The 11,756-nt window shown below is 43.5% G+C and overlaps 1 protein-coding gene across 1 annotated transcript; it reads left to right on the top strand.

Moving 5' to 3' along the window:
- The first annotated feature begins 920 nt into the window (after nucleotides 1-920).
- LOC134586026 (olfactory receptor 1496-like) lies at nucleotides 921-1,886 on the top strand. The gene has a single exon (XM_063441532.1). It carries the CDS (start codon nucleotides 930-932, stop codon nucleotides 1,884-1,886), a length of 957 nt encoding a protein of 318 aa, XP_063297602.1. The 5' UTR covers nucleotides 921-929.
- Nucleotides 1,887-11,756: the final 9,870 nt, after the last annotated feature.

Here is an 11,756-nt window from a genome sequence, read left to right as displayed (position 1 = left end):
ACTTTTCTCTAAAATTTAAAATAAATGCTTTGTTGACAAGTCACTCTTTTTCAGTGAAATTACATGATAAGATAAACTTTCCTGATTATCTACTTATTATAATAACCCACGAAAAGGTATACCTGCCCCTTCATACAGAACCATCACATGTAATTCATTTCAAATATGATTTTGCTAAAGCAAATACAAGCTTCAAGTCTATTTTTCTAGAATCTATTTACAGAGAGAGAGAGAGAGAGAGAGAGAGAGAGAGAGAGAGAGAGAGATTTGTCTGTATAGTTCACAAAAAACAAAAGACAGCTCTTAGCATGAAGGCTATTGTGAAGCTGTAATATTGCCAAGAGACTCTGTGCTGTTGGTTCCACATTGAATTTAAGGGATACTGTAGTGCCAGGAATACAAAGCTCTATTCCTGGCACTATCGCTCCCCTTGCAGAGTGTGAGGACATCCAGCGCCAGAGACCGGACCGAAGGCCCGTTTCAATTCAGGAAGCCCTCTAGTGGCTGTCTGCTAGACCGCCACTGAGGGCAGACTTAGAGCTTCAATGTAAACAATGTAAACTGCATGGATGTTTCTATGGAACTGCAATGTTTTGCATTGCAGCACTGAGTGCAAAAGGGACACTGCACCCAGACCACTTCAATTAGCTGAAGTGGTATGGGTGCCTAGAGTGTCCGTTTCATTCTATCTAGTGTTGTTGAAAGTAGCATAATGTCAAGAAAACCATATGTGAAATGATACAAATACATGGACACAACATATCTAGGAAGTATTACGCTCCAGGTAACAACGCGACAAAGACGTCTTCGACTCTTTTTAGCTAGTACATTGTAAATATGAGGTTTTTTTATAATAAGTTTATTGTTTTGAAACTGATTTGTTTTGTTATATGACACATATTTTTATGTAGGTAATTTGAGGCAAGTCAATGGCGAATCAATCTGAGGTGTCTGAATTTATTCTGATTGGATTTCCCGGACTACCGCAGAAGCTCCATCATTTGGTTTCAGCAGCAATGTTCCTGTTCTATACTACAGCACTGATGGCTAACGGCACTGTAATAATTCTGATTTATTTTAGAGAACATTTACACCAACCAATGTATCTAATTATTTCCAACTTGTCTCTTTCTGATCTTGCCTTTGACACGGTTACATTACCCAAAGCCATTGCTGTGTATTGGTTTGGAGATGGCAGGATACCCTTAACAGTGTGCATGCTCCAGTTATTCTGTGTCCATTATTTGGGTTCTCTTGATTCTTTCATTATCATGCTAATGGCTGTTGATCGTTATGTTGCCATTTGCAAACCACTGAGATATTCTTTCATAATTACCAATAAACTAATTGCTCTGCTCTGTTATATCTTATGGCTTATCGCAGCTATTTTTGGGATAGGAGCTGTTGCTGTAACTTCCCAACTCTCTTACTGTTACAGCAAAATCAACAACTATTTTTGTAGCAGTTCAACAATTCTTTCGCTAACCTGTGTTGACACATTTTCTACCCGAAGAATTACTTTCACTCTTGCTATGATTGTGCTGCTGATACCACTGTCATTCATCATATTCTCCTACATTGTCATAATCGGCACAATCAGTTCTTCCAGGAACTCTCAAAACTGGCAGAAGGCATTTTATACATGTTCTACACACTTGTTTATCATTGGCATGTACTTCATCCCACGATTATTTGTCTATACTGCTAATCAACTGCATTTAATTATTAATGCTGATTTAAATGTCTTACTTCTTGGTCTATACAGCTATGTGCCACATCTTGTCAGCCCCATTATATATTGTCTGAGGACAAGAGAAATTAAAAGGACCCTTGGTAATATTTTCAAGATAACTAGCGGTGGATACAGTGTTAGGTTTAGACATTGAATGTCACCTGTTACCGGTAGAATTGATTTAATTTAATTTTTTACCTTGGAGATAATTGAGTAGATACAGTAAGAAACTCAATTATCTCCCAAGCAGAGGGGAGGGAATCTGTGGGATGTAACCGTTATCTGGTTGGTGAATGTCTAATTGCCTGTGGGCGTCTCCCTTGCAGGGGAGCACTGCATAAAAGCAGAGTATCTGCCATTAAACATTAGTTCTTCTTGACCCTCAACACGTAGTCTTGTCTCGCTAGCTATATTCACACTGGGGATTGCTATGCTCTGCATACTCCCTTGAGCTTTAATCACTTAGCTCTTGTTCCTGATACGCTCTCTTGGAGGAGAGGTCTTCCCCACACAGTCCTGGAGGACAGAAGCTGATTTCAGGGTGGACGGAAGACGGCGCGGCTCCAGTTAAGCTACGGCGGTTGTGGAGTCTGCGATGGTTGTGGTGTCCGGTGCGGTGCTTGTGGTCCTCGGCGCAAGCTAGGAAGCGTCCATCAACGGAGGGTACTCGGTCGGAGTACGGGGAGCTCTGTTACAATGGACTTCAGGGGTATGATCTATACACCAAAACCGTGGTTGTTTTTGATGCCTACAGTGTCCTTTTAATAACAATGCTCCACTTTTATTGGTCTGTTTTTATCACATAGTTGTATTGTGTGTTATTAAGGGGGCTGTGGCCCAGAGTTGAAGTAGCTGTAGTGGAATATGTATTGTTTGATAAAGTGTAATACTGCACCTTTCATGTACACAAATACTGCCTAGGGCTCAAGCTCAGACAGGACATTGTCGACCCCTCATTCGTCCCCCAAAGTTGCCACATCCAACACCTCTCGCCTGTCAAAATCACTCCTCTCACTCCATCACACTCACCACCCAACCGTGTCACAATCACCATCCCTCACCCTGTCCCAATAGTTCCCCTCATTTTATCACACTCACCCCAAACATGTTAAACTCAACAACCTATAACACTAACCCTGTGGCATGCACCCCTCAACCTTGTCACTCACCCCCCCCCCCCCCACCTCCACACTGCCATACACCCTGTTTCCACCTCATCTTGCCATAATCCACTGGTGTATGTACAGTGGTTGCAAACAGGCCCGGCACTCCAGGGGGCCCGGACGCACTGTGAACCCCTGCTGTTACTATGTGAGATAACACATTCTTCCTGGTGCTGTGGCAGATAGCTAGCTGGCTGCTCAGTGTGCTTGCAACTAACACACATTCAGTGATAAAAAGATAAGGTCCAAAATGAACCTTAATTTAAGAGTATAAAACACAGCTAAAGGTTAACTCTCAACTGAAAAAGGGACTCCACTAGAGTATCCCTGCAAGTGCAATAGAAAAGAAAATATTAGATAATAATCCAATATAATTTCAGGAGTAGTATATACCTTTAAATGTTAAACTTGTTTGATGCAATGTTAAAAAGACATGATATTACTTGTATTAAATTGTTTAAACATAAATATGCATTTAGTTGAATAAGTCCAATAATAAAAATGTCTCTGTATGGATACAATTGTATCACTCAAATAGACATTTACACCAGTCCGTGAATTTTCTTAGCTATTTCAGCTATTTCCAGTTATAATCAAACTGGGATTTGTATGCTGGATTAGCTGAATTAATGTTGTACAGTATTATATCTTTTTGCATGTGCAGCAATGTATATCTTAATAACAATGTACTATTAAAAATAGTTATAATAACTAACAGATCATGGTTAATGACCTGTAGTATGATGGAAGAAATCCCTCCGTGCTTGCAGAAACTGAGTTTGAAATCCAAAGTGCTTGCTGTATTAAAATCGATTTATTGACTACAAAGTAAAAATGATTCGCACTCACAGTTATGCAAAAGACTTTTCGTGCTGTACTGGAGTCAGGAAAGTGCGGTGCTAGCAGCTGCTTCTATGTTCTCGTCCTGCCGGCAGATGAAGCTGAGAGCCACGTGCGTGTCACCGATCTTCCAAATGGAGCCCGGTCGTCTTTACGGTAAGTGCCAGGAAGTGAAGAATAGTGTCCTTACGCCTTTCGTGAGTCTATTGCTCACTTCATCAGAGGATGTTGAGCAGGAAAAACCCACAGGTTTAAATAGCCGATAATTACTTTTGGCTTATATCAACCATTTGAGGCTTGAGACCATACTTGCTCTAACTATTAATTATTTTTCACAGTTTTCATTGATATAAGCACTAATAATAATATACACATATAAAATCTTAGAATAGTAAAATACAGTCTATGCTTGAAACTCTTTGATTACATAAAATTATTGTTATATAAAAAGTTCTTTTGATGCATAAAAACTTTTATTACATAAAAGACTCTTTTAAAATACTTCTAAATAATGAAATAACAACATTCTTGCAGAATAATATAGTTCCAATATAATACATAGTATGGTAATATAGCTATTATAGGAAATGAATACTAATTAGTCTTGGTTATTGATACAAATATACCATTAGAGAGAGAAATTCTTAAATGATTCCATAACTTGTCAATATGATAAAAATATGCATGTACATAAAAATGTGAATATACATAGGAGAACAATTAAATTACATCAAAAAGCTCATGACTCAGAGAAGAATAAATTAGGGACTGATATAATAGCTCATCAATTTGATAGAAATATAAATAAACATAAAAGAACAATCAATTCTATACAAATGCTCGCAACTCAAAATCCACGTTGAGTCCCTTTGGTTCCAATGTTTCTAATTTAAATATCCAACTTGCCTCTGCTTTATCTAATTATTTTTCCAAGTCGCCTCCTCTCCATGGGATATTGACTTTTTGTATTGCCATGAAGTTAAGGCCTCCAGGGTTTCTTGCATGTTTGACATCAAAGTGTTTAGAGAGATTATGAGAATGGAGTCCTTTTTTGATGTTCCTGATATGTTCTCCCATTCTTGTGTTGAATGCACTTTTTGTACGCCCTATGTACAGTTTTTCACACGGACATTTTAATAAATAGATTACACCATTAGTGTCACATGTTAATTGTGATTTCATTTTAAAAAGGTCTTTTGTTTGAGGATGAGCAAATTGTGTGATTTTAGTTGGCTGATTTGGATTGTTTTTACAAGCTTTGCATCTTCCACATTTCCAGAAACCTGGGGTTTTCTTTTAGATGATATTAGTGTTTTCTTGTATTTTCTCTTGTTTGGTTGTAGGAGCTAATAACAGACTTAAATTTGGAGCTTTAGAGTATATTATTCTGGGTTTATTATCTAATATTTGATCTAATTGGGGATCACCTTTTAGAATGCTCCAATTTTTTTGCAAGATTTTTAAAAAATCATGAGCAAGATTGTTATATCTAGTTATGAAGGCTGGAGCCTCTAAATTAACATTCAGTGACACTGCTGCATGTAAGCTGGGGCCCTGTTGGAATGCTGCCTGCTCTTAACTGTGGCATGTGTTGTGGGGAGGGGAGTAGGAGGGGGGTGGGGCAGGGGACCCTGGGGGTGGAGGTGGTAAGGCAGAAAATCTCCCTGTCCTTGGCACTGGAGGGAGCGGTGGCCGGCAGGGAAATCAGATCTCCCTCATCGCCTGTCCAGCAGCCCTTCAGCAGAAGATACAGAGCGTTGCCGCTAGTGGTCCTGTGCATCATGAGAGAGTCCCCCCAGGGTCCGAATCATTGTGTCTCCCCTATCTGGCTCAAGGTAAGGGAGGGGACAACAACTAAGTGTATTATTGCTTTGTATTGTAATATTTTCCCCCACCACAGTGAGCCCCTTGCCACTTCTGTGTGCTTCCCCCCTCTGTACAAGCCCCTCTCCCCTCTGCACATCCCCCTTCCTCCTGTGTGCAGCCCCTTACCCCCCCTCTGTGCAGCCATTCCCCCGCTGTGTGCAGCTATTTCCCTAGCGTGTGCAGCCCCTTCTCTTCCTCTGTGCAAACTCCTTACCCCTCTGTGCAGCCCATTCCCCCCTCTATGTGCAGCCCCTTCCCTCCCTCTGTGCAGCCCCCTTCCCTCCCTCTGTGCAACCCCTTTAGCCCTCTGTGTCAAGCCCCCTTCCCCCCTCTGTGTGCAGCCCTCTTCCCCCTCTCTACAAACCTCTTACCCCTCTGTGTGAAGCCCCCTTGCCCCCTCTTTATACAGCCTTCTTACCCCATCTGTGCAGCCCTTTCCCCCTGTGTGCAGCCCATTCCCACCTGTGTGCAGCCCGTTCTCCCTGCATGTAGCACCATTCCCTCCCTCTGTGCAACCCTCTTACCCCTCTGTGTGCAGCCCACTACTCCATTCTGTGCAGCCCCGTCTCCCTGTGTGCAGCCCATCCCCCCTGTGTGCTGTCCCTCCCCCATGTGCAGCCACCTTACCTCCCTCTGTGCAGCCCATTCCCTCAGTAGTACAGCCCATTTCCCCTATCTGTGCAGCCCCTTCCCCCTCTGTGCAGACCCTTACCCCTCCTGTGTGCAGCAACCTTCCTTCCTCTATGTGCAGCCTCCTTCCCCCCTCTGTGCAGCCCATTCTCCCATGTGTGCAGGCCCTTCCCTCCCTCTGTGCATCCCCTTCCCCCACTCTGTGTGCAGCCCCCTCCCCCTCTGTGCAGCCATTCACACCCTGTGTGCAGCTATTTTCCCACTGTGTGCAGCCCTTTCCCGCCCTCACAGCCCATACGGGTGGGACCAGTCTGATATTATTCAGATATGTTCTCTCTGTAATGACTCAAGTTGAGCTAAAACCATCTTGAGATCTGAGCGGGGACCCACTGCAGGGCAGGCTAATTGAGCTGTTGTCCGTTCTCACCTCTCTTGCTACTTGTTTTTCTCTCCTTAAGTTTACAGGGCAATCCAGACGTGGACCCTTGCTTAAGGTACCTAGAGGGATATTGGCTATACCTCACTGATGATACCTTACAAGGTTGAAACGACCATCTGGGGTTGCCGTATCACCCATGCAGAGGGAACTTGCTTGCATTTCGGATCTGGACTGCCCGTATGGGTTGGACCAGTCTGATATATTTAGATATGTTCTCTCTGTAATGGCACAAGTTGAGCTAAAACCAGCTTGAGATCTGTGCGGGGACCCACCGAAGGGCAGGCTAATTTAGCTGTTCTCTGATCTCACCTTTCTTGCTACATTATTTTCTCCCCTTAAGTTTACAGGGCAATCCAGACGTGGACACGTTGCTCATGGTGCCTAGAGGGATATTGGCTATACCTCACTGATGATACCTTACAAGGTTGAAATGACCATCTGGGGTTGCCGTATCTCTCGTGCAGAGGGAACTTGATGGCATTTTGGATCTGAACTGCCCGTACGGGTGGGACCAGTCTGAAACTCTTCAGATATGTTCTCTCTGTAATGGCACCAGTTGAGCTAAAACCAGCTTGAGATCTGAGCGGGGACTTACCGAAGGGCAGGCTAATTGAGCTGTTGTCCGTTCTCACCTCTCTTGACACTTGTTTTTCTCTCCTTAAGTTTACAGGGCAATCCAGACGTGGCCCCCTTTGCTCATGGTGCTTAGAGGGATATTGGCTATACCTCACTGATGATACCTTACAAGGTTGAAACGACCATCTGGGATTGCCATATCTCTCGTACAGGGGGAACTTGCTGGAATTTCGGATCTGGACTGCTTATACGGGTGAGACCAGTCTGATATGCTTCAGATATGTTGTCTCTGTAATGAAAACCAGCTTGAGATCTTAGCGGGGACCCACCAAAGGGCAGGCTACTTGAGCTGTTCTCCATTTTCACCTCTCTTGCTACTTGTTTTTCTCCCCTTCCCTCCCTCTGTGCAACCCCTTCCCTCTGTGTGCAGACCCTTCCCTCTCTCTGTGCAACCCCTTCCATCCCACTGTAGAGCCCCATTCCCCCCCTCTGTGCAGCCCCTTTCCCCCTGTGTGTAGCCCATTCCCCCTGTATGTAGCACCTTCCCTCCCTCTGTGCAACCCCCTCACCCCTCTGTGTGCAGCCCCCTTCCACCACTCTGTGCAGCCCATTCCCTCTGTATGTAGCCCCTTCCCTCCCTCTGTGCAACTTACCCCCCCGTGAAGCTGCTTAACCACCCCTATAGTGCAGCACCCTACCCCCCCCCCACTGTGCATCCTCTTCCTCCCTACAGTAAAGCCCTTATCCCTGCACACAGTACAGCTCCTACCCCCACTTTAAAGCCCTTAACCCCACAGTACAGCCCTTCTTCATCCTTACCTCATTACAGCCCCTACCCCCCCACACTCACAAATTACAGCTGCTAGTCCTCTCACACAGTGCAGACCCCACACACAGTATAGCTTGTATCCTCCCATACACCAGAGTCCCTAAACACACACATACACACACAAACACACACACACACACACACACTATATTCACTTTCCCCTCCACACACAGTATAATGTCTATCCACAAATACACTATAGCTCCATTCCCCACACCACCCATGCACACTACTGACCTCTTCAGACACCCACTGGACTGTGAACAGCCACATCTACTTATACAAGTTCAACCCCATATGCACGTAGAACAACAAGTAGCCTACCCTACACAAATTAAGACCACAAGTAACCTCCAAATGCACTAATTAAGCCAGTTTAATGTTGCTATGGCTGGCCATAACTAAGGACTATGTATGTTCTTTAAGATGAGATGGGTGCTCTGGACACAGTAGTGTTTAAATTCACCTTCTGTCCTTAGTTCATAGCTATTTCAATTACAGGAAACACTCAAATGAGATTCATGGCATGGGATACATCACAAAAAGGAGTGGAAACATATCACCACTTCAAATCTCACATTCACTGCATTCCTGCTTGTGTTTCTCACAGAATGATGCCAATGTCTGTTGTATGGCTAGGCATAGTAGGAGTTTCTGCCGACATTTGCTGGGGATTCATATGCTTTATGTTGCTACCTATGTTATTTACAACTACCTTACAGTTAATTACTAAAACCCTGTATTTAACAGGGTTATTCACTAACATGAGAATTGTTGAATTCGACATGTATTTCAAATTAAAGGCCATAGCTGGCTGGGCGAAATGTTCCAGTTCAGCTTTTGTGGCATTAAATTTGAAATTCACTTTGAATTCCTGACAGTTCTCGCTAACTCTGTTAGCGAATTATATCAGAATTGCACATTCTGGGCAAAAGTAGCAGCTCTGGAAAAAATCTCCAACTTGGATCTAGTCACCTGCGTATTCAATCTTCAATTTGCAATTGGCATTTAATGCACTAAAATTCAGAGTTTAATGAATAAGTCTTTGCGGCTGCACTCTGGCCATAGCTATGTGTTCAACTCAGCTGACCAAATTGGTACCTATTATGGCCAAGTATAATGAGAGTTGTAGACAGTGTCATTGGATGAATCTGTGCATGTGTGTCAGTATTAATGGATGTCAGTGTATGAATCTGTACATAGTGGTGTAACTACCACAGTCACAGGGATCACACTTGTAGCTGCGACCGGGCCCGTCACTTTAGGGGGTCCGGCTGCCCTGTTGACTTCTGCAAATGCACAGGGCCAGACTGGCTTGGGAAATCCCGGGCGGCCTGCCTAACTTCAGGGTCGGTGCACAGCCCTACCATCTTGGAATGAGCAGTATATTTTTTTTGGGGGGTAAGCATACGCAGATGGAGTACTGAGTACTCACTTACAATGAAAAAAACTTTGCCCCACTCGGTGGACATCTCGCCATGATTCACTGCTTGCTCAACACTTTTCGATTTGTAGACATTATGCAGGCTTTAGCAAAAATTAACCTGATGTCACCCAAGCCTAAAGAAAGAGATGATGCTGCTCGCTATAGAACAAAAATAGGTCTTTTTCAATTTGCTTATCTCATCATCCTGCACTGCAAGATTTTGGACACCATAAACGTTGTCTCTAAATTGTTGCAGTCAAAAAATCCGGATTTATCCAGTGCAGCGCATCTAATACAAAAGGCAGCTCAAGCCCTTTCAAAATATAGGGAGAATTTTGATGCAGCAAAACAGACAGCGGTAGAACTGGCAGAAAAGTGGGGCATCCAGACTCAGTTTGAAAATAAGAGAGTAAGAAAGTGAAGCGTCACTTTGATGAACTTTCAATAGATGAAAGGTTGTAGGATCCTGAACAATGCTTTAAAACCGCTGTGTTTTAAAGGGGTTAAGACATTGTGATCAATCAGCTGTCTAACCGATTTGATGGAATGAGCAATGTAATGCAGAGATTTACAGTGAGGGAAAAAAATATTTAATCCCCTGCTGATTTTGAACGTTTGCCCACTGACAAAGAAATGATCAGTCTATAATTTTAATGGTAGGTGTATTTTAACAGTGAGAGATAGAATAACAAAAAAAATCCGGAAAAATGCATGTCAAAAAAATTATAAATTGATTTGCATGTCAATGAGTGAAATAAATATTTGACCCAATCGACTTAGTACTTGGTGGCAAAACCCTTGTTGGCAATCACAGAGGTCAGACGTTTCTTATAATTGGCCACCAGGTTTGCACACATCTCAGGAGGGATTTTGTCCCACTCCTCTTTGAAGATCCTCTCCAAGTCATTAAGGTTTCGAGGCTGATGTTTGGCAACTCGAACCTTCAACTCCCTCCACAGATTTTCTATGGGATTAAGGTATGGAGACTGGCTAGGCCACTGCAGGAAGCTAATGTGCTTCTTCTTAAACCACTCCTTTGTTGACTTGGCTGTGTTTTGGGTCATTGTCATGCTGGAATACCCACCCACGACCCATTTTCAATGCCCTGGCTGAGTGAAGAAGGTTCTCAACCAAGATTTGACAGTACATGGCCCTGTCCATCGTCGCTTTGATGCTGTGCAGTTGTCCTGTCCCCTTAGCAGAAAAACACCCCCAAACCATAATGTTTCCACCTGCATGTTTGACAGTGGGGATGGTGTTCTTTGGGTCATAGGCAGCATCCCCCCTCCTCTAAAAATACGGCAAGTTGAGTTAATGCCAAAGAGCTTGATTTCACCCAGTTCTCTTCTGAACCTTTCAGATGTTCATTAGCAAACTTCAGACGGGCCTGGACATGGGCTTTCTTGAGCATTGGGACCTTGCGGGCGCTGCAGGATTTTAGTCCTTCACAGCGTAGTGTGTTACCAATTGTTTTCTTGGTGACTATGGTCCCAGCTGCCTTAAGGTCATTAACAAGATCCTGGGCTGATTCCTAACTGTTCTCATGATCATTGAAACTCCACAAGTTGAGATCTTGCATGGAGCACTAGACCGAGGGAGACTGACAGTTATTTTGTGTTTCTTCCATTCGCGAATAATCGCATCAACCATTGTCACCTTCTCACCAAGCTGCTTGGCGATGGTCTTGTAGCCCATTCCAGCCTTGTGTAGGTCTACAATCTTGTCCCTGACATCCTTGGACAGCTCTTTGGTCTTGGCCATGGTGGAGAGTCTGGAATCTGATTGATTGATTGATTGATTGATTGCTTCATGGATCCTAGTTAGTTACGCCTCTGTCATATTCTTATCATAATCACAACCACTCACCAAGCAATCTCACTCTCTCACTCTGCCACATTCACCCCCTCATCCTGCCACACTCACCCTCTCATCCTGCCACACTCACCTCTCATTTTGTCACACTCACGCAATACGCCGCTATTTTGACCGCAAACTGACTTTGGGGGGGACCCACAGCCTGTACTACGATAAATGGCAATAATAATAATAATAATAATAATAATGCCCTCTGCCAAGTTGACAGGCCCCCATGATGTCCTTGAGTTGGATCTTTACACTATAAGCTTTGCTTTTTTTTCTCTTTCACTTCTCTCCCTCTTTGCTTTCGCTTTTTCCCTTTTGTTTTGCATTTCTTTTCTGCTATCTTGTTGAGCTCTAGCAAATTATTTATGCTTCTCTAACTCTTCGAGCACATG

This window comes from Pelobates fuscus, chromosome 1 (assembly GCF_036172605.1).
Source record: "Pelobates fuscus isolate aPelFus1 chromosome 1, aPelFus1.pri, whole genome shotgun sequence".
In the NCBI taxonomy this organism is placed as follows: Eukaryota; Metazoa; Chordata; class Amphibia; order Anura; family Pelobatidae; genus Pelobates; species Pelobates fuscus.
Note: the sequence above shows the minus strand (reverse complement) of the source record. Positions and strands in the feature narration are given on the sequence as shown.

Excerpts from the sequence above, each read along its gene's own strand:
- LOC134586026 (XM_063441532.1), top strand. The coding sequence starts at position 930 with ATGGCGAATCAATCTGAGGTGTCTGAATTTATTCTGATTGGATTTCCC.